The sequence below is a fragment of the Carcharhinus amblyrhynchos genome, chromosome 17 (genome assembly GCF_965287045.1).
Source record: "Carcharhinus amblyrhynchos chromosome 17, sCarAmb.v2.hapA, whole genome shotgun sequence".
In the NCBI taxonomy this organism is placed as follows: Eukaryota; Metazoa; Chordata; class Chondrichthyes; order Carcharhiniformes; family Carcharhinidae; genus Carcharhinus; species Carcharhinus amblyrhynchos.
Window position 1 is genome coordinate 33,016,392 of NC_137340.1, and position 26,491 is coordinate 33,042,882.

At 39.4% G+C, this 26,491-nt stretch overlaps 1 protein-coding gene across 1 annotated transcript in view; it reads left to right on the forward strand.

The window, feature by feature from the left end:
* The window catches only part of LOC145354429 (regulator of G-protein signaling 10-like), a 57,128-nt gene extending 32,717 nt beyond the window's left edge, over nucleotides 1-24,411 (forward strand). The window contains exons 3-6 of the mRNA XM_080205751.1: nucleotides 8,877-8,995; nucleotides 11,776-11,862; nucleotides 16,619-16,762; nucleotides 20,527-24,411. Coding sequence (XP_080061877.1) covers nucleotides 8,877-8,995; nucleotides 11,776-11,862; nucleotides 16,619-16,762; nucleotides 20,527-20,676 — 500 coding nt within the window. The 3' untranslated portion in view covers nucleotides 20,677-24,411. The remainder of the gene's footprint in view (nucleotides 1-8,876; nucleotides 8,996-11,775; nucleotides 11,863-16,618; nucleotides 16,763-20,526) is intronic.
* Nucleotides 24,412-26,491: the final 2,080 nt, after the last annotated feature.

Sequence of the window (26,491 nt, forward strand, 5' to 3'; positions counted from 1 at the left end):
AGTTTAACATGAGTTGGAGTCATCAGATTAGGAGGTTGACATGGGAAACATTAGTGGAATCAGGTCTGGAGGTGGTAGAGATGCGAATAAGAGTTGTCAGCAATTAGAAGTTATGTTGTATTCCAGAAAGCCAGTTGGGGGTGAAGGGTAGAATCAAAGCTAATTTTTATATTTTTTTATTTATAGTTGCACATTATAAGCATCCACCTCCGAACCAACATCACAGTTTTAGTCCATTTCTTTTTATAGGCGCTCAAGTGAATCTCCACTTAATAACCACAACCTGCAAAAACATAGTTAATATACAATTAATAGATTCCCTTGTCTTTAAAAATTCATGTTAATATGCGCAAACAAAATTTCAAAAATTAAATCAAAAGTTCCATTCGCTGTATAAAGCATTGCATTTGGGAGACTTCTCTCTTTTGATGACCTTTATCTGCTATACAACATTTTATCTGCTGTACAAAAAAACAAATGCCATGTACAAATCAAAATGATTTCTTGCATCCACCCAAAGAACAGTACAACACAGAAATAGGCCCTTTGGCCTGTTCCTGTGCTGTACTGGCAAGAAGTCAGGTTTTGGCCAGAAGTTAGATTTCCACTCCAGGGCTGTGAGTGTGGATGCATGGGTAAAGGGAGCAGGGCAGGAGGAGGGTGATGGGGCTTGTGGTGCAGAATAAAGTTGGGTTATGAAACCCAGGAGCAAATGCTGTGTGGACACAGGAGCAAGTATGTCTTGATGTGGGCTCGTTAGAAGGCCCAGTTTAGTTCTTAGAGACTTGATCCCAGTTTTTTTTTAAAAAGGGAATTTTCAGCCCTCGTGCTCTCATCCATCCCATGCCCCCAGATCCTCCATGCCATTGCAAATCCCCATATCTATCCAATTACATTCCACACTCCCATGTCAACTCAAAGGAGTTGTAGAGCTCCCTTTGATAACCACTGGTGCCTCCTTAGCCCTTGCATCTCACCTCAGCTCACTTACTGACCGACTGCTTCATCTGCTGCTTCACCCACCAGTCACCTCAGCCTTTCTGCTAGCCTGGTTGAGTTGCCCCACTAATCCCCTCAATGACCATGATGCATTTCATTGGAAATCCGCCTCTAAGAGTTTACAATTCTGCCACTGGGATAGGGAACTGGATTGGTGGTATAACCCTGAGAGTTGGCTCAAGCGTTTTCAAGAATCAGACATTAACAAGTAATTGTATGAAAACAAACAAAAATTCTATGGCACTGGTTGAACAGTTTCCCCAATATTCTGACTAAACTTATTTTCTTCACCAATGTAACTAGGAACTGGTAATTTAGTCATTCACTTCATTGTTGGTTATGGCTCTTGCTATTACTTTTGCCTCTAACAACAGTTGCTTCATTTTATATCAGTTAATTTAATGTGAAGATAAGAACATAAGAAATAGGAGCAGGAGTAGGCTGTCTAGCCCTTCGAGCCTGCCCCGCCATTCAATAACATCATGGCTGATCTGAAGTGGCTCAGTTCCACTTCCCCGCTTTTTTCCCATAACCCTTAATTCCCTTGTCTGTCAAAAACCTGTCTACCCATGTCTTAAATATATTTAGCAAGATAGCCTCCACCACTTCAACAGCAGAGAATTCCAGAGATTCACCACCCTTTGAGTGAAGAAGTTCCTCCTCAACTCCGTTCTAAACTGCACCCCCCCTTATCTTGAGGCTGCGCCCTCTAGTCCTGCTGTCCTTTCTAAGCGGGAAAAATCTCTCTACCTCTACCCTATCCATCCCCTTCATTATCTTATACGTCTCTATAAGATCCCCCCTCATCCTTCTAAACTCCAACGAGTACAGACCCAGTCTATTTAGTCTCTGTTCATAGTCTAACCCCCTCATCTCCGGTATCAGCCTAGTGAACCTCCTCTGCACTCCCTCCAAGGCCAAAATATCCTTGCGCAAGTGCGGTGACCAAAACTGCACACAGTACTCCAGCTGCGGCCTCACCAGTGCCCTGTACAGTTGCAGCAAGACCTCCCTGCTTTTATATTCTATCCCCTCGCTATAAAGACCAGCATCCCATTCGCCGCCTTGAACACCTGCTGCACCTGCAGACTGGGTTTTTGCGACTCATGCACAAGGACCCCCTGGTCCCTCTGCACCGTAGCATGCTGCAGCTTTTCGCCCTTTAAATAGTAAGCCCTCCTACTATTATTTCTGCCAAAGTGGATAACCTCACACTTGCTAACATTGTACTCCATCTGCCAGGTCCTCGCCCACTTGCTGAGCCTATCTAGATCCCTCTGCAGACTTTCCACACTCTCCGCACAATTTGCTTTTCCACTCATCTTTGTGTCATCAGCAAATTTTGTCACCCTACACTCAGCCCCCTCCTCCAGATCACCTATATAAATGATAAATAGCTGAGGCCCCAGCACCGATCTCTGCGACACTCCACTAGTCACCAACCGCCAATCAGAATAGCACCCATTGATACCAACTCTCTGCCTCCTATTAGACAACCAATCCTCTATCCACGTTAACACACTAGTCACATCCTCATAGAAATCCAATAAATTCGTCAAACACGACTCCCCCTTAACAAATCCGTGCTGCGTCTGCTCTATCAAACCATTCTTTTCTAGGTGCCTCGCTATTTCTTCTTTGATGATGGATTCAAGCATTTTTCCAATAACAGACGTTAAACTAACTGGCCTATAATTCCCTGCCTTTTGCCTGCTACCTTTTTTAAACGGCAGCGTAACATTAGCCGTTTTCCAATCTTCCGGCACTTCCCTGGAATCCAGCGACGTTTGGTAAATAATCACTAAGGTGTCTACTATCACCTCTGCCATTTCCTTCAGAACCCTGGGATGCATTCCATCCGGTCCTGGGGACTTGTCCACCATCAGTCCCGCTAGTCGATCAAGCACTACCTCTCTAGTGACTGTGATCGCATTCAGGCCCTCAACTCCTACCATCCTTCTATCTTTAATATCCAATAGGGACTTTGAAGGACTTTGAGATGTTTAAATGTAAAGTTAAATATCTCCTTCACATAAATATGTATTTTTTCTTATGTTCATTTTGTTCAGATTGAATGAAATTTTTGAGATTTGTCACAAATGTGTTTTTGGAACAAGGGAAACTGTTGACAATGTAGTATTGGTGAAAAGCATATGAAGCTTCAATAGTTCCCAGAATAGCAGGGGAATGTCTTAAACTTCATTGTGCTATGATCCTGGACTAAGATTTCGGTTAGATCCAGTTAAGAACAAATACATTTTTGTTTAATGTAAACAAAGGTTAAGATTCAAGACACTTACTAAGACAATAAAGCCATAGGTTTTGAGCCAACAAAAATAAACTTTACGCAAGCTAGGAAAGTGGTTATCTGGAGTAAGGGAAAATATGAAGCCATCAGGCAGGAAATTAGACGAGTAAATTGGAAGGAGGTATTCTCGGGGAAAAGTACCGAAGTAAGGTGTAAGATTTTCAAGGAATGTTTGTCTGGAGTTCTGCACAACAATGTTCTGATGAGACAGGGAGGTTTTGGTAGGTTACGGGAACCGTGGTGCACGAAAGTTGTAATGAAGGCGATGTTAGGTATCTAGAGAAGTATACAGCTTGTAGGAAGGAACTTAAGAAGGAAATCAGGAGAGCCAGAAGGGGTCATGAGAAGGCCTTGGCAGGTAAGATAAAGGAGAATTCTAAGGCGTTCTACAAATATGTGAAGAGTGAAAGGATGAGATGTGAAGGAATAGGACCTATAAAATGTGAAGGTGAGAAAGTTTGTACAGAACCGATAGAAATAGCAGCGGTGCTTAATGAATACTTTACCTCGGTATTCACGGTGGAAAAAGATCTGGGTAATTGTACTGCAGGCTTGCGGCAGACCGAAAAGATTGGGTATGTGGACATTAAGAAAGAGGATGTGTTGGAAATTTTGAATAGCATCAAGATAAATAAGTCGCCAGGACCGGATGAGATGTACCCCAGGTTACTGTGGGAGGCGAGGGAAGAGATTGCAGAGCCTCTGGTGATGATCTTTGCGTCGTCAATGGAGACGGGAGAGGTTCCGGAGGATTGGAGGATTGCGGACGTGGTTCCTATATTCAAGAAAGGGAATAGGGATAGCCCAGGAAATTACTGACCGGTGAGTCTAATCTTAGTGGTTGGTAAGTCGATGGAGAAGATCCTGAGGGACAGGATTTATGAACATTTAGAGAAGTTTAATATACTCAAAAGTAGTCAGCGTGGCTTTGTCAAAGGCAGATCATGTCTTACAAGCCTGGTTGAGTTCTTTGAAAATGTGACTAAACACATTGACGAAGGAAGAGCGGTAGATGTGGTTTATATGCCCTTCAACAAGGCGTTCGATAAGGTACCCCATGCAAGACTTCTTGAGAAAGTGGGAGAGTGTGGGATCCAAGGGGCTGTTGCCTTGTGGATCCAGAATTGGCTTGCCTGCAGAAGGCAGAGAGTGGTTGTAGATGGGTCTTTTTCTGCATGGAGGTCAATCACCAGTGGTGTGCCCCAGGGATCTGTTGTGGGCCCAATCTGTTTGTAATTTTCATAAATGACCTGGAAGAGGAAGTGGAGGGATGGGTTGGTGGCAGATGGAGTGAGTGGCAGATGGAGTTCAACCCCGATAAATGTGTAGTGGTCCATTTTGGCAGGTCAAATGGGATGAAGGAGTATAATATCAAGGGTAGGACTTGTAGCAGTGTAGAGGATCAGAAGGACCTTGAGATCTGGGTCCGTAGGACTCTTAAATTGGCCTCGCAGGTAGGGGATGTGGTTAAGAAGGCGTATGATGTACAGGCCTTCATCAATTGAGGGATTTAGGAGTCGGGAGATAATGCTGCAGCTTTATAAGACCCTGGTCAGACCCCACTTGAAGTACTGTGCTCAGTTCTTGTCACCTCATTACAGGAGGGATGTGGAAGCTATTGAAAGGGTGCAGAGGAGATTTACAAGGATATTGCCTGGATTGGGTGGCATGCCTTATGAGGATAGGTTGAGGGAGCTCGGTCTTTTCTCCTTGGAGAGACGAAAGATGAGAGGTGACCTGATAGAGATGTATAAGATGTTGAGAGGTATGGATCGGGTGGATTCTCAGAGGCTTTTTCCCAGAGCTGAAATGGTTGCCACGAGAGGACACGGGTTTAAGGTGCTGGGGAGTAGTTACAGAGGAGATGTCAGGGGTAAGCTTTTCACTCAGAGGGTGGTGGGTGACTGGAATCAGCTGCTGTCGGTGGTGGTGGAGGCAAATTCAATAGGGTCTTTTAAGAGAATTCTAGATGAATATGTGGGACTTAATAGGATTGAGAGTTATAGATAAACCTAGTAGGTAGGGATATGATTGGCGCAACTTGTGGGCCAAAGGGCTTGTTTGTGCTGTAGTTTTTCTATGTTTCTAAGTCAGGAAGATAAAACAATTCACAGTATCTATTTTTTATTCTAACATGAAAGGTTGATATGAAGTACATGCAAATTAAAAGGCAACTATGGTCAAACACAGCGCACTGCACAATCAATGGCAGATGCAAATATGACGGATTCACATTTGAAGATCTCACCCTGGAATTCTCTCCAAATATTTCTCCAACTTTGATGGAAACGTTGTTGGTTCACCTTGCAAGTTTCAACTTTGTCTCCCAAGATCCCGTTTACTTGAATTGGTGAGACTCCATTCAAGCACAATTTGCAAGTAGAACATCAGTTCTTTGGCTGTGCTGAGCAGAATACTACTGCTCGAAAGGGGTATCTTTGCACCAGTGACCTGCAGCACAACCTCCTGCTGCCTTCTGAGACCTTCAAGGCTTCTCCTGAACCCTTTTTGATACCAAGGTTTCTCCTGAGCACTCTGTCAACCATAGCTTTTTTTTGCGTGGAGCATCTTTTTCTGCTCCTCTTTCTTCCTAACTTAACTGAAACCTCTTTCTCTATTCCTTCTCTCTACCTCCTGCCTGCGACTTTCTTACAGATTGCTACTCGCCACCTGTCTGGGACTCATTCCAATTATGGTATCTCATTCCTGGTCACGTGACTTTTTTTGCACCTTTTTATTCTTTTTCATGCAGGGGCTTTCAGAGCACAAAAATGGTCTTGGCCTACAGTGCACAGAATTCCCAAGGCTGGTCCATCACCCCTCCCCCAATGAGTTAAGGGCTTTTAAAACAACGATAAAAATCCTTTACTTACCATTACATTTTTTTTATTCATTAATGGGATGCGGGCATCGCTGGCTAAGCCAACATTCGTTGCCCATCCCTAATTGTCTTTGTGAAGGAGATGAGCCACCTTATTAAACCACTGCAGTCTACATAATGCTTTAAGGAGGCAGTTCCAGGATTTTGACCTGACAGCAGTGATGGAACAGCAATATATTTCCAAGTCAGGATGGTGTGTGGCTTAGAGGGGAACTTCCAGTTGGTGGCCTTCCCATTCATTTGCTGTCCTTGTCCTTTGAAATGGCAGTGGTTATGGGTTCTGGTGCTGTCTGTGTAGCCATGGTGAGTTCCTGCAATAGTTCTTGTAGATAATGCACATTGCCACTACTGTGCATCAGTGATGGAGGGTGTGAATGTTTGTGGATGGGATGCCAATCAAGTGGGTTGCTTTGCCCTCTTTGGTGTTGAACGTTTTGAGTGTTGTTGGAGCTGCACCCATCCAAGCATACAGAGAGTATGCCATCAAACTCCTGACTTCTGCCTTGTGGACAGTGGAGACACTTTGGGGAATCAGAAGGTGAGTTACTTGCTGAAGGATTCCCAGCCTCTGACCTGCTCTTGCAGCCACAGTATTTATATGACTAATCCAGTTCAGTTTCTGGTTAATGGTAACCACCAGGATGTTGATAGTGGGTTCAGTTTTGGTAATGCCATGGAATGCCGAGGAGCGAAGATTAGATCCTGTCTTGTTGTGGGTGGTCATCACCTGTCACTTGTGTGGTGTGATTGTTCCATGCCACATGTCAGCCAAAGCCTAGATATTGTCAAAGTCTTGTTGCATTTGGGTATGGACTGCTTCAGTATCTAAGGAGTTGTGAATGGTGAACTTTGTGCAATCATCAGTGAATATCCCAATTCTTACCTTACAATGGAAGGAAGGTCTTTGATGAAACAACTGAAGATGGTTCAGCCTACTACATTATCCTGAGGAACTCCTACTTTCTCTTATTTGATTTATTATTGTCACATGTATTAGCATATAGTGAAAAGTATTGTTTCTTGCACGCTATACAGACAAAGCATACCATTCATAGAGAAGGAACGGAGATGGTGCAGAATGTAGTGTTACAGTCATAGTAGGGTGTAGAGAAAAATCAACTTAATGCAAGGTAGATAAAAGCAAATTACTGCGGATGCTGGAATCTGAAACCAAAAGAGAAAATGCTGGAAAATGTCAGCAGGTCTGGCAGCATTTATAAGGAGAGAAAATAGCTAACGTTTTGAGTCCAGATGGAGCTGGACCAAAAAGAATGCTTTCTATGGTGCATCTGTAAAAGTTGGTGAGAGTTGTAGCTGACATGCTGAATTTCCTTAGTCTTCTGAGAAAGTAGAGACGTTGGTGGGCTTTCTTAATGGTAGTGTTGCCATGGGGGACCAGGACAGTTTGTTGGTGATCTGGGCACCTAAAAACGTGAATCTTTCGACCTCTTCTACTTCGCCCCCATTGATGCAGACAGGAACATGTTCTCCTCTACGCTTCCTGAAGTCGATGACCATCTCCTTTATTTTGTTGACATTGAGGGAGAGATTATTACAGTGATGTCCTGGAACTGTGATGACTGCCAACAACCACAACCATCTTCTTTGTCCTAGGTATGGCTCCAACTGGTGGAGCATTTCCTCAGTGATTCCCATTGACTTCAGCTTTGCTCAGGCTCCTTGATGCCACAATTGGTCAAATGCTGCCTTGATATCAAGGACAGTCACTCTCACCTCACCTCTGGAGTTCATTTCTTTTGCTCATGTTTGAGCTAAGCCAATGCAATCGGGGTGGAGTGACCCTGGCAGAATCCAAACTGAGCGTCAGTGAGAAGGTTCTTGTTAAGCAGGTGCTGCTTTATACCACTGTTGTTGACCCCTTCAGTCACTTTACTGATGATCAAACTGATAAGGCAGTAATTGCCTGGGGATGGATTTATCCTGCTTTTTGTGTATAGGACAAACCTGGGCAATTTTACACATTGTCGGGTACGTGCCAGTGTTGTAGCTATACAGGAATAGCTTGGCTCAAGGTATGGCATGTTCTGGAGCACAAGTCTTCAGTAATATTGCCGAACGTAGTCAGTGCCCATAGCCTTTGCAATTGTCATTGTTTGCCATTTTATAACTATAGTTATATTGGATTTCACAGATTGATTAGGACTTGAAAACTGATTAAATATAATTTGTCAGGTTGGATGACTTTTATATTTGTAATTGGAGTGGGTGTAAACAAGACCTGTCTAAATGTTGCGTAGTGGTGTTAGCTTTGGATGCCTGCCAGTTTAACCTGGTAGCTAATGTGACTGAATTTCATTCATTCTGTCCAGTACATTACACTTTCAATACCATGTATTGAATTTTGTTATTGCCATATGATTTGTATAAAAAAGGTTATCTGCAGTGATGCAAATAACAAGCATGTATATAAATGTGGGAGAATATTAGATAGATTCCTGCCATAGAAAAGCAGATTGTATAAGTGTGACATTTCATTCATGAATTCGCTGAGGGTTGAACTTCCATTTTCCAAGAACTGTGAAGGAAAACTTTATTTAAAAAAAAGCAAAAATGTCTTTTAAGTTGACCTGTAACCTCAGTTAATTTGACCAATTTGAAATCTATGGATTTGATTATGTGATAGAAATATTAATTGTAATGTATTGTGCCAATTTTTTTTTGTTACAGAAATACATGATAATGATGTGCGTGCAGGTTGTAGCCAACAGAATGCAACAGGAATCTCAAAGTGGGCCATTTCACTGGAAAGTCTCCTGGAAGATCCAGAAGGAGTAAAACATTTTAGGGTTTGTCTGCTTAAAGTTTATTGAATTGATTTGTTAAAGTTTCTTTTGTGGCTGTAGTGAAATTCTGAGAATTATTTCAGTTAGTGAAGATTCATAATAGAACGTAGAACATAGAACACTACAGCACAAACAGGCCCTTCGGCCCACGAGTTGCGCCGATCACATCAACACCTACCAGTCTATAGACCTATCTATAACCCCCAATCCCATTAAATTCCATATACTCATCCAGAAGTCTTTTAAAAGACCCCAGCGAGTTCGCCTCCACCACCACTGATGGCAGCCGATTCCATTCACTCACCACCCTCTGAGTGAAAAACTTACCCCTAACATCACTTCTGTACTTGCCTCCCCGCACCTTCAATCTGTGTCCTCTCGTAGCGACCATTTCAACCCGGGGAAATAGCCTCTGAGAATCCACCCTATCTATTCCACTCAACATTTTATAATGGGACTGTCTGTTCCCAATGGAGTTCCCCAGAGGGCCTGCCAGGGAGGCACTGCTGGAGAGGGCATGCCCCCCTCCACCCAATGCCTATACTTATTGTATGCCCTTTGAAAGCTCCACATCTTTAAAAAGTTGTAAACCTCATTGATGTGACATCACATCAGAGAGGGAGAGATTCTGAATGTGGGAAGACAAAATGGTGGGAAAGCCCACTAATATAATAAAATTGATTAAAATGTATTGAAGTTAGGTTTCTGTCCTTTCCTGGTGGGAACCACATCATGTTACCGGCAAGAGATGGAGAAAATCAGAAAATGGAGTTTTGTTTCCCAATTCTTGCGGAATTTAGCGCCCAGGTCACCTTATGCTCTCACAGTTAATGCGGACACATAATTGTTCCCTTGGTCTCCAACAACAAGTCTTAACAAACCTTTGACTAGTTAAATTGACAAACTGCTAGTTACAGACAAGTTGTCCTATCTATCATCTACCACCCCGCCTCAAGAAAAATGTCTTAGGGAATGGGAAACTGGCACACTGGCTGCAGCGCGAATTTAGGTGCCTTCCCATCTCCATGCTTGCCCCCTTATGAAGGCATAAAGTTTAGCCCTAAATTTTCTTTGTTCAGAAGAGTTTTAGTCACACCTTGTTTTGAGAGTCGCAGGTGTATTTATTTTCAAAGTTATCACTAGAATTTGCTGATGTGTTATTTTCCCTTTTTTAGGCTGTGCTATAAACAGAGTCCTTTGTGGCTGCACTTTATAATAGTGTTGGATTGCTGTAGGATATAATTTTGTAAACTGATGATAGAAAATGCACTTGTTTCTCAGATTCTAAAATGTTCATCTTCAGAGTGTTATGAATTCCTGTTGAATATGGTTCATTGGGGTATTGCTATAGATGAATGAATCTTTGGACCCAAGGGAACTTCAGTTTCTAGGCCTTCATTTTATTTCCTTAAACTTCTCCTTATCTTAAAGGGATTTCCTTTCAGTGGGAATGAGTAGCCATGATTATGGTAGCATGAACAAGATGGGTTTCATACACCACCAGAGCTTGTGGTGAGTGAACTGACAGGATGGAATTTTTATAGAATGAACCACTCCTTACTGAAAATTATTTTTATGTCCTGTTGATGAAGCAGTTAGTCCATAAAAATAAATTCCTAAATGTATGCCTCGCAGAAAAGAAAAAAAGAATGTTCAGGGTTATTTTTCAGCTCTAGCTTGGCAAATATATTGAGGTAGGAGCAAGTAAATAAACAAAACCCACAGTGCTTTGACAATACTAAGTTCACTTGCATTTTTAGTTCTACTTTGGATCTAGGCTGCTCTAGTTGTCTTATAATCATTTTGTTTAGATATTGATTGGGTGTAAGATTTACCTTCAAATATATATCTACTAAGTGGCATTTGATGGCTGTATACAGTCCCAAAATGTGAAAATGCCTGATCTCTGCAGATCCAGTTAAATTATGATTAAGGATGTATGCCAGTGGGACAACGATCACAGAGGGACATTAAGGAGCATGTTTTGAATACCTGGATCTCAAATTCACCCTCCCATGATGGTGGGAGATCGTTAGGGATTAAATGATCAAACGTAAGAAATGCGACCCTCACAAATGCTTGATGTCATTTTCATGACAGTGGATATCATAGCATCTGAACACACTTCATTTACATATCTAAATTGAGCTGTCACAGTACAATTCGGAGGTTGATATAAAATTCACTGCTGTTGCACGGGTTTCTCCAAGGGTAACTTCAGGTCACATGGGCATTTCTTGGAATCTGATGATGTCATAATCAGGACACCAATTAACCCTCTTTCAGAGAATGTCCCAGCCCACTTTGGTCTTAAAGAGACATCACGTAAAAGAAAATAGGCTTTTCCTAGCGCACAAGTCCTCAGTAGCAGATAAATTAACAAAATAGGAATCTAATGCTGAAAAAATTCCAATTATCTGGTAAATCAGATTAAGTGAATTTGAATCAAAAATAGTTAACTGTATCAGGAAACTTTGTGAACTTTGTGGATTTCTGGATGTATTTGTTTCTGTCACATTTTGAGTACATTTTCTAAGACTGCATCCCTGGAGTGGAGTTTCACCAACAAGTCTGTGGATTGGAGAATTTGATTCAAGATTATTATTCCTATTAGTGACTTTCACAACCAGGCAATTAATACTGCGGTAAATAGGATATTCTAGTGTTGTATCCAATTTTCCACTCTTATGAGATTTAATGGACATGCTCTGATAGTGCTAACCCTTGTTGAGTTTTTTATGAGCTCTGAGCAATGTAAGTATTTGTTTTTGTTTTCTTCATAGGATTTTCTAAGGCGTGAATTTAGCGAGGAAAATGTTTTGTTCTGGTTGGCATGTGAGGAGTTCAAGAATATTCAAGACAAACATCTGGTAAATGCTTGTCACTTGGCTATAGTAACAGATTAGTGGATTATTTTTGTTGTTTGTTTTCTGAAGGTGTAATTCTACATAATGTCTGCATTCTGATATTGCTGTAACAATATAATTCAAGAATATTAATGCAAGTAGAATTTGTAACAGAGCAAGTTACATGAATAACATTTAATTGGCCTGAAGGTTTTGTATTTCCAGAATAAGTGGATTGTTTGAATCGTGTCCAAATTACATGGATGTAGAAATTATCACTATTACATTACTTTAAACGTTTCAGAAAGCTCAGGGATAGATTTTATAGGCTGAAGCAGGGAGGGAGGGGAATGTGTTCTTCTGCCTCCTTGGAAGGAAAGTCTGTGCAGGCCACACAGTAATAACATGTTGTCAGGGGCCTTTAGCTGGTGAAGGCTGGAGTGGAAGAAAGTCCCGCCCTCAAGAGCTCCCAATCAAGCTAACAGCTCGAGCAGTCCCAGGACTCAGTAGTGGGCATTGCTGATATGGCAAGGAAGCCCACGAGGAAGAGTGACAGTGCCCAGAGGGAGGTGTATCTTGAGCTAAGGACAAGAAAGAATTAGGCAACCCAGGGAGTAAAACAAAGGAGATGAGGGTGTGGATTCAGGAGATCAGCTGTGATGGGTTGGTTTGGGTGACAGGGTTTCTCCTGATATGCATTGGGCACTTCCTGAAAGGATGTACTCCCTTCCCTTATTGCCTTTCAACCAGTTGTGTTAAAAAAAATTGCCTAAACACTCCCACCTGCCTGCCCACGCCAAATGTTTTATGGTATGGGAAACATGATGTTTGAGCCAATTAGCTTGTTAACAATTGCCTGTTAACTATCTTTTTTAAAAATGACTGGCTGACTGCTTATTTCAGTACCTACACAATTATCGTAGTCTGGAGGACAGCTCAGAGCAGTGAGCTGTCCGCAGGTCATATTTTACATGCCCCTCTCACCAAAAGCATGGCCAATAGGGAGCCATAAAATCCAACCCTCAATCGTCTTTTTCAGGATAATACTCCTTGTTATTGATTTCCACATTGTTCAGGCATAATTCAAATGACTTAGTTTAATCCAGGAAACACATTTTTTCACCGTTCAAGATTTCCTCGTTCTATTATTTGTTTGTCACCAACTATTCTCCTCACCTAGTGAGATCTTTGCTGTGCTTCTATGAAAGCAGCTTGTCTGACTCACTTCTCATTGTGTGACAATCTAATTCACCTTCATCTGGTATCTCTTGCCACTAGCCCAGGTAGAATCAGGAACTCTCTCTGAGAATTCCACAAGTAATGCACACTGTATTGATACATTAATGTGATAGAGAGCTGAGATACCTCTTATCTTAGCTGAAGAGTTTTCATCAATTTCATATTTTGTTCATATTTCATTCTTGAGCACATATATCTCTTTTCGTAGATCAAAAGCCCAAGATTTATTCCCCATTTGCTAATGATATACTTTGAAATATTAGAATTTATTGTATTTTAAATTTTCTCCTTGAACACAGCTAAGCTGAAATGCAACACTCTTGCATTCAAAAATTCAGATTTATAACCATCAAGGCTGAAATGTGAAGTCAACTTCCCAGTAGGCAAGATCTAACACATAATAAATGTCTTATTGTATTAAGACCAAGCCTTGCCAAATCTTAAATTCCAGTAGAGTCACAGAAACCATGTTAAAATGCCTGAGGATGGTCATACAGCACGTAACTGCTTGTGCTTTGGCACTTTATTGACACAGTCAGAGATGCCATAGAGTTACTGAGATGAAAGCTAGAAAGATTTGCACGAGCATTGTAGGACATGTTGGTTGAAGATGGGGATTAAGACAGAATATGAAAGCAAACAACAATGAGAGAGTTTGATGTAGACAGTGAATGACAAAAGGAAAGCATAGCATTCCTTTGTATTGATATCTCATGCTATACAAACACTAAAATGCCTGCATAATTATCAAATGAAACTTCTTGAAGCAGACTAACAGAAGACTAAGCTGGTGTTATTTCGTGAATCACAAGTTAAGAATGGAGGAGGAGGTTGATTGGTCTTATTTTAGTTCTTTCCAGAATTACCAATCAGAGTATGAAATAATTTCTTAAATAATATCAGTGTTCATCTACACTGTCCTACCCTCTATTGTCCAGCAGTCTACATCATGTGTTGATAACTTTATTTAAAGAATTTCATGACATCAATTCTAAATTAGCATTTTACTATTTTTAACCCATAGCCCTTTGGCCTTTTCTCACAATTTAGTTCGAATTAACATTTTTGAATGTTCATTTTTGCGTGGGCGGCACAGTGGTTAGCACTGCTGCCTCACAGTGCTAGAGACCTGGGTTCGATTCCGCTTTGGGTAACTGTGTGAAGTTTGCACATTCTCCCCATGTGGGTTGTGTGGGTTTTCTCTGGGTGCTCTAGTTTCCTCCCACACTCCAAAGATGAGCAGGTTAAGGTGAATTGTCCACGGTAAATTGCCCTTAGTGTGTAGGTTAGGTAGATTAACCATGGTGGATGTGTGGATGGGATAGGGGATGGGACTGGGTAGGTTGGTGTGGACTCAATGGGCTGAATGGCCTCCTCCTGCACTGTGGGGATTCTATGATGATTTGCTATGCCATTCACTCACAAACCTCTAAGGGTGACTCCTTTCATAACTAAAAAGCCTAAGATTTTTTAGTTTGGCGTCATAAATCAGTCATATGATGCAATGATTAAAAAAAAACTAGCATTTATAGGGAACCTTTTATGACCATATGCAGCTAATTAACTACTTTTGAAGTGTAGCCACTGTTTTAGTGTTGGAAATGTGGCAGCCAATTTGCACATGGCGGCTCCTAAAACAACACTGTTTTAATATCTAGATAATCTGAGCTTGTGATGTTGAGTGAGGGATAAATACTGGCCAGGACACTAGGTAAAACTCCCCTGGTCCCCTTTGAAATAGTGCCATGAGATCTTTTCTATGCATCGGCACAGGTAGTTGGGGTGTTGGTTTAGCATTTCATCAGAAAGACAGCACCTCTGACAATGCAGCAGTCTGTCACTACGGCAGTGGAGCATCAGTCTTCTGTGCTCCTGCCCAGGGATTCAGTCTTTGACTTTATTGGAAAATTGGGACCATTCAACTAGGATATTTTCTTCCTTGTCTCACTTAGCACTAGTTAGCACCTATTACTAACGATTCATTTATTTGGAGTCCTTTATATCTAGGATTGTATTTATATCTGTTACTAATTCTATTTAGATTACTGTAATTTGCTGAGAGTATGTTGTTCATGTAAGTAAATGCTAGACTATTCGAATAAATTGTTCAAGAAATCATTACTTAGTGTATTAGCTTTTTAAAATTTATTCTAACGTGGGTTGTGTGTGTCAGTGGAAAGGCCAGTACTTGTTGCCCGTTCCTGATTTCTCTTGGAGTGAATGGTTTGCTAGGCCATTTCAGTGGGCAGTTAAGAGTCAACCAGATTATTATGGATTTGAAGTCACCTGTAGGCCAGACCAGATGTGGATAGCAGATTCCTTTCCTAAAGGACATTAGTGAACCAGATGGATTTTTATGGCAATTGGTGTTAGTTTCAAAGTCACCATTTCTGAGACTAGTTTTCAATTCCAGATTTATTAATTGAATTTTAAATTTCACCAGCTGCCGTGGTGAGATTTGAATTCATGTCCCCATAGCATTAGCCTGGGCCTCTGGATTACAAATCCAATGACATTACCACTATGTCCCCATCTCCCTTACTCCCTTGTGTTAATCAACAGTTTCAGCTCTGTTTATATATTATAACTTCTCATCACATCTCTAATTGTTTCATTCATATTATCATTTCTGGGTGTTATTCTTTGCATCTGTGTCTATATTTCCTTGAGATCCCTCCTTGCATCCCTAATAACTTTGAGTATGTTTCTGCATAAGCTATTTGTCTAAGCGAACCCCTTCAATTTCTCCTTGTGTGTTTCTCTTTATTGGATTTGTAGAGTTCTTTTTTCTTTTATATTTTGTTGCTGATTAATTTATTAAGCAATTTAAGATTGCAATTTAGTCTAGGCCTGCTTATTTCAACTTTGTATTTCTATCATCTTCAACATGCTCAACATTATACCTTTATGTTTTTGAGCCAGCACTTCTGCCTTGAGTCATGACGTTATCCCTTTTGAGTTGTATACTTGATTGCAAAGAATAATTTCTTCATCTCCGATTATGTTGAACTCAATAAATCCATAGTTATTGTCTTCAAAAGGTAATACAATTTTCACGTAATGAGTTTTCTGAGTCACTTACTTTAAGATCAGGTCAAATGTGCACTATCACCTGTGGCTTCCCTGACACACTGTTCTGATGCCTTCAACTAACTCATATTCCCAATCATTTATTTGGGTATTCCTATTTGCATGATTGAAAATGCCATTAAATTCATCTTGTCCTTTCATAAACTTGAACCTCATAATTGAACAATTTCCTTCCATCGGATTAGTTTAATATACTTAAAATAACTGATGGCTATGATTGCCTCTTGAGGTAAGAAAACTCATGACACAGACTCAGTAAAATATGTTTGATCAAATTATGTAAGATGGGAACAATGGAAGTATTAAGTTATATATTGTACAATATTGTAATTGCAGTATTTTAAATGTATGAATTTATAGCTGACATTCTAATTGATCATTTGTGTCAAATTAATTTAGAGCTAACACTTTTGTATTAATTCTTTGAATACTCTTTATTGTAATGATTAAGCTTCATGGCAAAGCACAGCAGATCTACAAAACCTTTCTGTGCAGCAAGGCTGCAACGCAAGTAAATGTGGAGGGACAATCTCGTATCAGTGAGAGCATGTTGGCTCATCCGCACCCCTTCATGTTTCAGAAACTGCAAGAACAGGTAAACTTTTTCATGTTTGATTTTATAGATAGCTAACTTATGCAAACATTTATTGCATGAAAAGTTGTATCTACCTTGAAACTATTTCATAACTAAGGTTAAAACAAAAACCAATGTCTTTTCAATTTCCAGCTCTTTGGTCTGTTGGTTGTTATATACTTGTATTAGCAGTGAATATGTGGTTAATAATTAAGATCATAGCTGGAATGCTATTGGAATCTTGGTATGAGCTCAGCACAAGGAATCAGTCCTATTAAAAATGAACCTATATAGTCTCCAAGTCTGTGGGCACGGTAGACCCATGGAAGTAGCTGCAAATGCCATTCATTTCATTGGCTTGACAAATGGCTGATAATTGAAAATGGAAAAATATTCACAGTGCAGAAGGAGACCATTTGGCCCATCAAACCTGTACAAACAACAATCCCATCCAGGCCTGATCCTCATAACCCTGCTAATCCTCCTGACATTAAGGGACCATGTAGCATGGCCTTTGGAATGTGGGAGGAAACCAGAGCATCCAAAGGGAATCCACGCAGACATGGGGAGAAAACGCAAACTCCACACAGTCAGTTACTCAAGGCTGGAATTGAATTCATCCCAGGTCTCTGGCACTGTGAGGCAGCAGTGTTAATCACTGTGCTGCTATTATGGAGGAACTTCTTCCATCTGCTTGCTTTTCTCTATCAGCTTCCCCAAATTCTGAAGGTCTCTATTGAATTTGAAATTCTGACTTCTCCCAGTTTTTGCTTTATTCTTAATTCCTCCGCCTTTACTGGTTTGTCTCTGCTTCTTGCCCCACCTCACAGTTTCTGAGTGCTTCAAAACAGTATAAGGCACTAAAACATAAACATCCCTGTCACCCTCAGATCCCTGGTACTCATCTGAAGAGCAGTCCTGGGGGCTTAGTCCCAGGAATGGTGCTGCAGTACCTCTTCCAGCTACTGTAGTGCTGTGCCAGATTGGCTGAAAGCTCTCCAAAGGTGGGACTTTATCCAGGTTTTGCCTACTGCCAATCAACTGAACAGGAAATGGCAATGGTCCTGTTGGAGTCAGTGGGGATGTGCTTCCCCCTGACATTCAGGCTAATGGACCTCCAGGACTTGCCATTCTGAAAATTCCAACATGTATGTCATGATTGATGCCACTTTGCTTAGCGTGTGTTGTTGTAAGATACGTTGATATCGATTCTTTTTGTTTTAGTTAATTTTTTTTAAAATGTCAAGTACTGAGATTTAATGTTTTACATTTTAAAATTGAACCTACTCGTGTAGCTCATGTACCTGGTATTGTTTATATTTGTTATGGTATGTAAGTTTTGCTCAATGTTTATTTGCATAGGCATCAGTCCTAAAGTTACCATTTATTTATAATGTGGTTATATGCAAATATTTAAACACATTCCTTTTAAGGTTTGCATAGAGCTACAGATATGCATAGATCTTAATTATATAAAGGACAGTTAATTTAACTTTCACACTGAGATTTTTTCACACTTGCACTTCCAGCTTTATTTCTATGTCATATACCAGTCAAATTGACAGTCATATTTTCCTCTGTGAGCCCCTTCATATGTTAAAGATCATGGATAAATAGCACTGCAATTCCATTTTTGTGGACAAATTTACAGACTTGAAAATATTTTCCTTGCTGTTGAATTCCAGGGGACTACAAAGTAAATATCAACTCACGCCAACCACAAACCTCTGCAAAATGTTAATGTTAATGAAAACAACATTGAAGTGGTTGCTGAAATATCTTTCTGATCTGTACTATATCCTATCATGAACCAGTATGTGGTAGCATTCATGTTTGGTCCCTCCACTTTCCTCTTGTGCTATTGTTTCTAATAGATGAATTCTTCATCAGAGACGGGCAGGAGAAACTTAATTTATAGTAGCATCCAGAGCAATTCATTTAAAATCTGTCCCGCGCCCTTGCTGAGGAGGATCATCAAAGTCTTGCTACCTGCTGACATTGTTTCACATTTATCAGCAGTCAATTATCCAGCAGACTTTGTAGTAGCCTGTAAAGAGAGCACCTGATTGTCCTGCTCATGGGAATATATGGGGCACAGGAAGGGCAATGGTGAAGACAAAAATACTTCTGAATATGGCAAAAAACAAATTATTATTAATCAATCTGATGTCCCATATAAAGCAATGGAGCTGAACTAAATAAATTGCAATTTATTTGAAAAATCAAATTTGATTTAAAAATCATTCCAAATCAATTTTGAACTTCTTTTTGTTCAGTGGAATTAATGGCTTTTCTGGTTAGCTCATTGTCCTGCACTAAATGTTTAATCTTAGCTTATACACACAGATTCAGTCGGGGCAATTTTGAGCCCGCACTCTCCATCTGCAGGAATGCTGGTGCATGCTCAGAATTCAGACAAACTAGGAAAATGGGATTCACGCTGGCATGTTTTGAAGTTCTGATCTTCCAAGCCCATTGCCGATGGAGTATCGTGGAACATGCCACAGGATCCCAGGAAGCTCATCTTAATACGTTACCATGTCATAGCAATTGCGCTGCCTGGGACTCCTTCCTCGATGCCCAAGTGGCCTCTTTATGCACTGTAGGGATTCTATGAATTACTTATCATATCCCCAAATATTTATTATTGGCCCCCTACCTTTACACATCTGCATACTGCCCCTTGGTAACTATAATAGAATTGGATATAACCATGTACTACCATAACTGGACCTTAGTATATTTTTAAACCTAAGCACATTTCCCATGTGTTCCTTGTTATTATTTCTAATGTTTATCTCATGTGTTTCAGTTAGCGCCACCATTATTGCCTAAAGTTCAGAGCATTGTCATGATAATGACTGGTAGTGACAGTGCTGAAGCTTTGAATCTTTTCTCTTTGCACCTTTTCTGTTGGTCATAAAGTAATCCAAAATCTGATTGGATTTTGATGCTATGCTCTCTGCTGACAATGTGATTACACTCTTGCTATTATTTAGGAATCACATGTCAGAATACTAAAAAAAAAGTTAGAGTTCTTTTGTAGTTTGACATTGATGTGGTCTAAACCAAGAAGTCAATTTACCAATTTTTTTCCCATTCTAAGGCTGTGGTTTCTGCTTTTCTCAAATTGTCTTTTATTTTAGTTTATTAAGTTTTTTTATGGCTATCTGTCCATTGTCTAGTCTTTCTTGCTGTTAATCTATTTGTGAACTTTATTGTATCCTTTAGTTATAGCAGTTCTTATCTATCCATCCTACTTTTTTCAACTTTCTCTTTTAAATTGTTATTTTATAAAAATGAAAATAATCCATAAGAAGAACTGAAAATATAAATTATTGCCTTCTGGATGCTAATGGAAAAACACTTAAGAAAAGTATAATCTGTGGAATGAGCAAGTGTCATTCTGTTCAACCTTCAGTATTTTATTCTCTGCAACAGGAATTCTATGGAGGTACAATTTAAAGAAATTGTAGACTCGTGGTTGCTGTTAAAATTGGCTTTTCTATGCTGAGGATCTCAGAAGCACAGATGTTGCTAAAGGTTAAAAGTTAATTTGGAATAAACCAGTGTGTTGCATCAGTTTGCAGTGTTCTAATTGAAACAGTTAAGTGTCAGTTATTCTTTTCTAGTTTGGAATTGAATTTTTAAAAAGGTGTGCACAAAGTAATATAATTTCTAGTGTAAGCAGCTTTCCCTATAGTAAATCACGTAGCTCCATAGGAGGTAGAGGTGGTGATATTTGGTGACTTCATTGTTTGATGTGCCATGTTTTTATCTTTCAGATTTTTACTCTCATGAAATATGACAGTTACAATCGTTTTCTGAAATCTGATTTGTGTCAACAACTCAAGCAACTGGAAGAAAGTGGAAAGAATTCCCCAGACACTGATGAAACTGTCCCAAAAAGGGCATCCAGGATTTATAATCGATAACAGAACATGTGGACTACCTTCATAACAACCGTGTGTTTTCTTGGCTTTACTTGCTAATGGATCCTAATGATGCCTATCTGTTAAGCATTGACTAATTGAAGAAAGGGATGTGTTTCTGCTCTCTATATGATGGTACTGAGTATTCTCAGGTAGGCTGCAAGTCAACACAACTGTAGACCTGGAGCTGTGAACAATGGCACCTAAATTTCAGCATCAGGGTGGATGAGTAAACATTTTGAATTTTACCTTGGCCTCTCTGATGTGAAAAACAACAGTATTGTGATTATGATTTCCTGGCACTAGCACAAGTCAGCCATCTGCCTTATACTGCTATCACCACCTATTGCTGGAATTAATTTGTGTTCAATTTTCTGCAAATGAAGACAATAGTTTCAATCATTGCTTTAGACTACTGAATATCCTGAACTAAGAACTATTTAAAAATAATCACCATTCAGAAAAAGCAGATCGAATTTCACTTTGTATCTTTTGCAATCATTAATTTCATTCAATCTGCAGGCTCACTTTCAAAAAGGCAAAGGAGTGGATTATCAGCCTGAACCTTAATAGAAACAACCAGTACCTTTCTGTTCATTGACGTTTGATGCTTGTGCCTTCATTACTATATTTTCTTTTGTGCCTGTTATAACAAAATGTATGTTATGGTCAAGTTTTACCAAATATAAACTAAAAACATTGGAATCTGAGTAAGTTTATAATTGATAGACTTATAAGGGAGAGTTGAACTTTCTAATGAGGATGAACCTTATTTCAGCTGAATTATTGTGAAAATTACATTTAGTATTTTTATTTACCTAAGCAAGTCAATATGGTAAAATTATGCTGTGTAATGTGGGCAGCATGGTGGCACAGTGGTTGGCATTTCTGCCTCACAGCAACAGGGATCTGGGCTCAATTGCAGCCTCAGGTCACTGCCTGTGTGGGTTATCCTCCGGGTGCTCCGGTTTCCTCCCACAGTCCAAAGATGTGTGGATTAGGTTGATTGGCCATGCTAAGTTAACCGTAGTGTCAGGGGAATTAGCAGGGTAAATAAGAGGGGTGAGGGCATAGGGCCTGGGTGGGACTGTGGTAGGGGCAGACTCGGTGGGCCTTATTCTGTGCTGTAGGTATTCTATGATAATGTTAACATACAAAATTCCTTCGAAAAATGTGATAAAGCTTTATTAAAATAACACAACAAGGAATTTCATGAGTGTGTTGGATATGCATATTCATATGGCATATGCTACAATTTTATCCCACTTGTATTCAATAATTCCAATTAAAGAAACAGGGTTATTTATTCAGCTAGCTGTCTGTAAATTAACAGACACCTCTATACTGAATGAACTGCTCATAACTTATTTTTGTTTTAAATTTGTTTTGTATTGGGTAAGTTTTATAAGACCTTTTGTTGCACGAGAGGCTAATGCAAGATTTATTTAGCCATAAGTTTATAATTAATGCCTTTATGTAATTGTGCCATCATTTCTCCTCAACAGCATTGCACTGTACCTACTCATATGTGCTACTAAAAAGAGTAGAAATCCAAATCTTAAGTTCTGGAAAGAGGTGATATGGTAAGAAGGCATAAATCATCTTAGGAGACAGTTTCTATCATTCATGTTACATTTCCATTTGTTGTTGCTGTTAGAATATTGTAGTCCCTGTACATGAAAAAAAAATATGGCAAGGTCTTGGAACAAACTACATTTTACATATAAAAGAATGGGAAAACAAGATTCACATTCAATAGCCTTGAATCCTTAAAATAGTTGCAAGACGATATTGCTATCTGTTGATATGATAGCTGTTGTACCAATCTCAACAAGCAAACAATCAAAATCTCAGGTCATATTTATATTTATGTTCTCTAGTAGTATCGATAGCAAAGCTGATCTGTGCCTGAAAAATTCATCTGCACTCATAACATTCACTGATGGTTATCATCTCTTTGTTGAGCTCTTAGCTGAGTCTTTGGGTGGGATCTTACCGCCTCATTTGTCCCAAAACTGTAAAATCCCACCCGAGGTCAATGGACACTTCCATGGTCCGCCCCTTGCCTGCTCCAATTCCTGTGGTGGGCAGAATGGTAAAATGCTCCATTGGTATCAATCATTCAGCTTAGAAAATGTTTTACTCCTTCATGAATTTTAGCATGCCAACTTAACCGATCAATGGTAGTGTGTTCGCAATCATTTAATGGCATAGCAAAGTTAATTGGGGTGACGTAGAGTCATCCAGACTCGAAACATTGGCTCTGTTCTTGCACCACAGATGCTGTCAGACTGGCTGAGATTTTCAAGCATTTTGTGTTTTTGACCAGGTTTTGCTTTGGCAAGTCCTTAAACTATTTATATAACTGGGTCTCTTAAGTTTATCTTCCTAATTTCACCACAAAAGATCTATTTTGGGAGCAGTCTTAACCATGCACATTAATGGTCAATTTAGCACATTTGAGTTTTTGTCAACATTGTCAACACAATGTCAGTTGTGTTTGCCTGTGCCAGAATCTTGTTGCTAATCATCTTATTTTGCCATTCAATGCTCATATATTATAGACGGGCAGCTGATGAAACATGTTTGGTTGTTTGATATACTTTCTGTAACAAGTCCGACGCTGTTCAACATTAGACAATAATGTTTACTTTTAAGATCTTTCAAATGTATACTGTGTAATGATGTTCAAAACAATTACATTTTATTTGTACATTTATGTTTTACTGTAGCAGGGCGGCATAAGGACCTCCCTGGAGTGATGAACTATAAATGTCTTGTATTGCCATGATGCATTGGTTTGTGGTAAGCTTTGAGAGTTCTTATAATTTTAGAGAATCACACTCATCATTGTCTTCGGTACAGAAAGTCAATGCTAGAAGGAAGGCATGACTGGTGGTATAATCTATTTATTCTGTTGAAATCCAATTGTAAATTTTACTGGTAATTAGGATGTGCTAATTTGTTGTTTTTGATCTGATGAAGAAAAATTCAGCTTTTTTTCTGCAGCATTGCGCTCTATTAATGACCCTGCTTAGTCAATCTGTTCTTAGGTCTCTATGAAAACTACTTTTTAACAGATTGCTAGGCAGTGCACAAGAATGATCCATTTATCCTTTGATTTTCTTTCCTCATTTCCTGTTAGGAAGTGCCAATCTTGTACTTGATATTCCCTACTTGAAATCAGGAATTCAATCTGTGGGGAATTGCGTCCAATAACTTGCACCAAAGCACTGCATGGCACACTGAGTTGGTACCTTAACACTCTATGCTACTAAACTGCTTTAACTATCTTTCAAAAAACATGTTTAAGATCATGGTGACCACTTTTATTTGTTGCAGACCATGGTATATCTTTAATATAGCGAATGACTTAAGAAGTTGAAATTACAAGATTGGGAGAGACCTATAGGACTAATTTATGGTGTTCAAAATCTTACAAATATTTGAATTCAGGGGGATTTTAAGGATTATTTTTAGACAAATTGCACATGCTTGGGTTTACATTAAACATTTTGTCAGCAGTGTGACTAGCTTTTGTATTTGTATGTAAGTTTTGTACGTGTTATGTTTGATTAATATTGAAATTCAATGTTGCCTTGTTGGTAAAGATTTCCCAGTTGTATTAAGATTTTCCGCATTTTGGATATATAATTATTCAACTACTGGTCCAGTCAAGGAAAGAGGTTCCTAACTTCATTCTGTCTTAGAAATGTTAATAAACGGACTTAATAGATGCATTGTTGTACAGTACGCTGTATTTATTGATTTAAATAGAATACACATTCCACCTGAATTTTCATGGATTCCAGTTTGGTTCTAATTTTGCCACTTTGAACTAACCGTTAAAAAAATGTGGAGTAAGTAATGTGGGTTTGATTTTCTTCATGGTTTTCTCTCCTTCATCCCTGCCTCAGATAGCCCCTATTAAGATCAGGAACCCATTGTTTGGAAACTATAAAGCCTTTTTAAAAACTCAAATGTGGGAATAGTTAAAATACTGGAATAATATTTTTGTGATTTCAACCAGATTGACAAAGCAAAAAAAGTCTCTTTAGAAGTCTCAACTCACAAATAGTAGAAAATTCATAATGATTTTTCTTGATTTCCATGAATCTATTTAAGCTATTTGAAGTATTTCTCCATTTGTTCCAGTGTTAATCATTGCAGTCACAGCTACACATGACTGATTAAAAATCTCCCATCTTCACTCTGAGTCTGCAGACAGTGTTGCTTTTGGAGTTCTTGTTCGGGTCTCTCTCAAGCACTGGGGAAAACGTTTCAGCTATGCAGAGGTGGAAGGAAGCTTTGAGCCCAAGCCAGCATCTGTCTTTCACTGAATTGGAGGTGCTGAATGGATTACTTGTGCCCACTGTCTAAACTTATGCAATCATGCAAAGCTTCCATCTCAAGCCCAAACTGATTTTTTACTTAAACACTGTTCAAATTTCACATTTGTAGACTTTGTTGTATTATATATACGGTAAAAAGTCTCACAACGCCAGGTTAAAGTCTAACAGGTTTATTTGGTAGCACAAGCCACAAGCTTTCGGAGCGCTGCCCCTTCATCAGGTGAGTGGGAGTTCTGTTCACAAACAGGGCATGTATAGACACAAACTCAGTTTGTGTCTATATATGCCCAGTTTGTGTCTATACATGCCCTGTTTGTGAACAGAACTCCCACTCACCTGATGAAGGGGCAGCGCTCCGAAAGTTTGTGGCTTTTGCTACCAAATAAATCTGTTGGACCTTAAGCTGGTGTTGTGAGACTTCTTACTGTGCTTATCCCAGTCCTATGCCGGCATCTGCACATCATGAGTATTATATATAACCATTGTTAATAGGCAGTGATAAACATTTCAGACACCAGTTTTGCTGTTTCATATTCCTTCCCCCATTTGCAATAACTGAATATTTTATCCATTACTGCTCTTGGGAAATTTTATACACATATTTTGGGATGAATGTCAGTAAGAATTCTACTACTGTTTAAGGGAAACAAAAAGTGCACCCTACAAATTCTTAAGTATAGATAGGTGCAATCTGTTAGTAAAATATAGTAATTCTAACTTATTAAATAAAGTTGATCTAATAGATTACAGTGTTAGAGGGGCCTTATGAACAAATGATATATTTATCTTATCCTTTATCACATCCAGAAATATCTCCGCAATGAATTACCTTCAAATGCACACATCAAGGCCCCAGATGCAACAGTGAGGTGAATTTCAACTCATGTTTTCACATGGAAGAATCCCAGCAAAAATGCAACCCCAATGAAATGACTAATCAGTTAATCTGTTTTGATTGAGAACATTGTGGGGAGGACATCCAGAGAATCTTGATCACTCCTCTGAATAGCACCCTTGGATCTTTAACATCAAATGATATAATCATTTGCATTTTTCTAATGCTAATGTTTTCATGTTAATCTTCCATCTGATCCTAAGTAAACTGTGACTATTTTTTCCAGGTCACCATGCCTTATTTGAAATGATTTTCAATTATCCTGAGCTATTGCCTCATAAGTTGTTTTGAGCTTCACTATTTTGTGAAAACATTCTGCCTGTTTTAATGAAACAGAAAACTAGTTATGTTTCCGAATACCTCAGCAGAACAAGACTAAGCACGTTACAGACTCACTTGGTGGAATAGGATATGAATCATTTCTCTTGGCACGGCATAAACTTTATTTCAGACTTCTTTGGTGGGACAGGAAATGAGCCATTTTTCTGATTACCTTGACAGGCCACTAGCTGTGTTTTAGATTCCATCTGTATATAAATCTCTGGAAAAGCTCCACATCAATCCCAACATC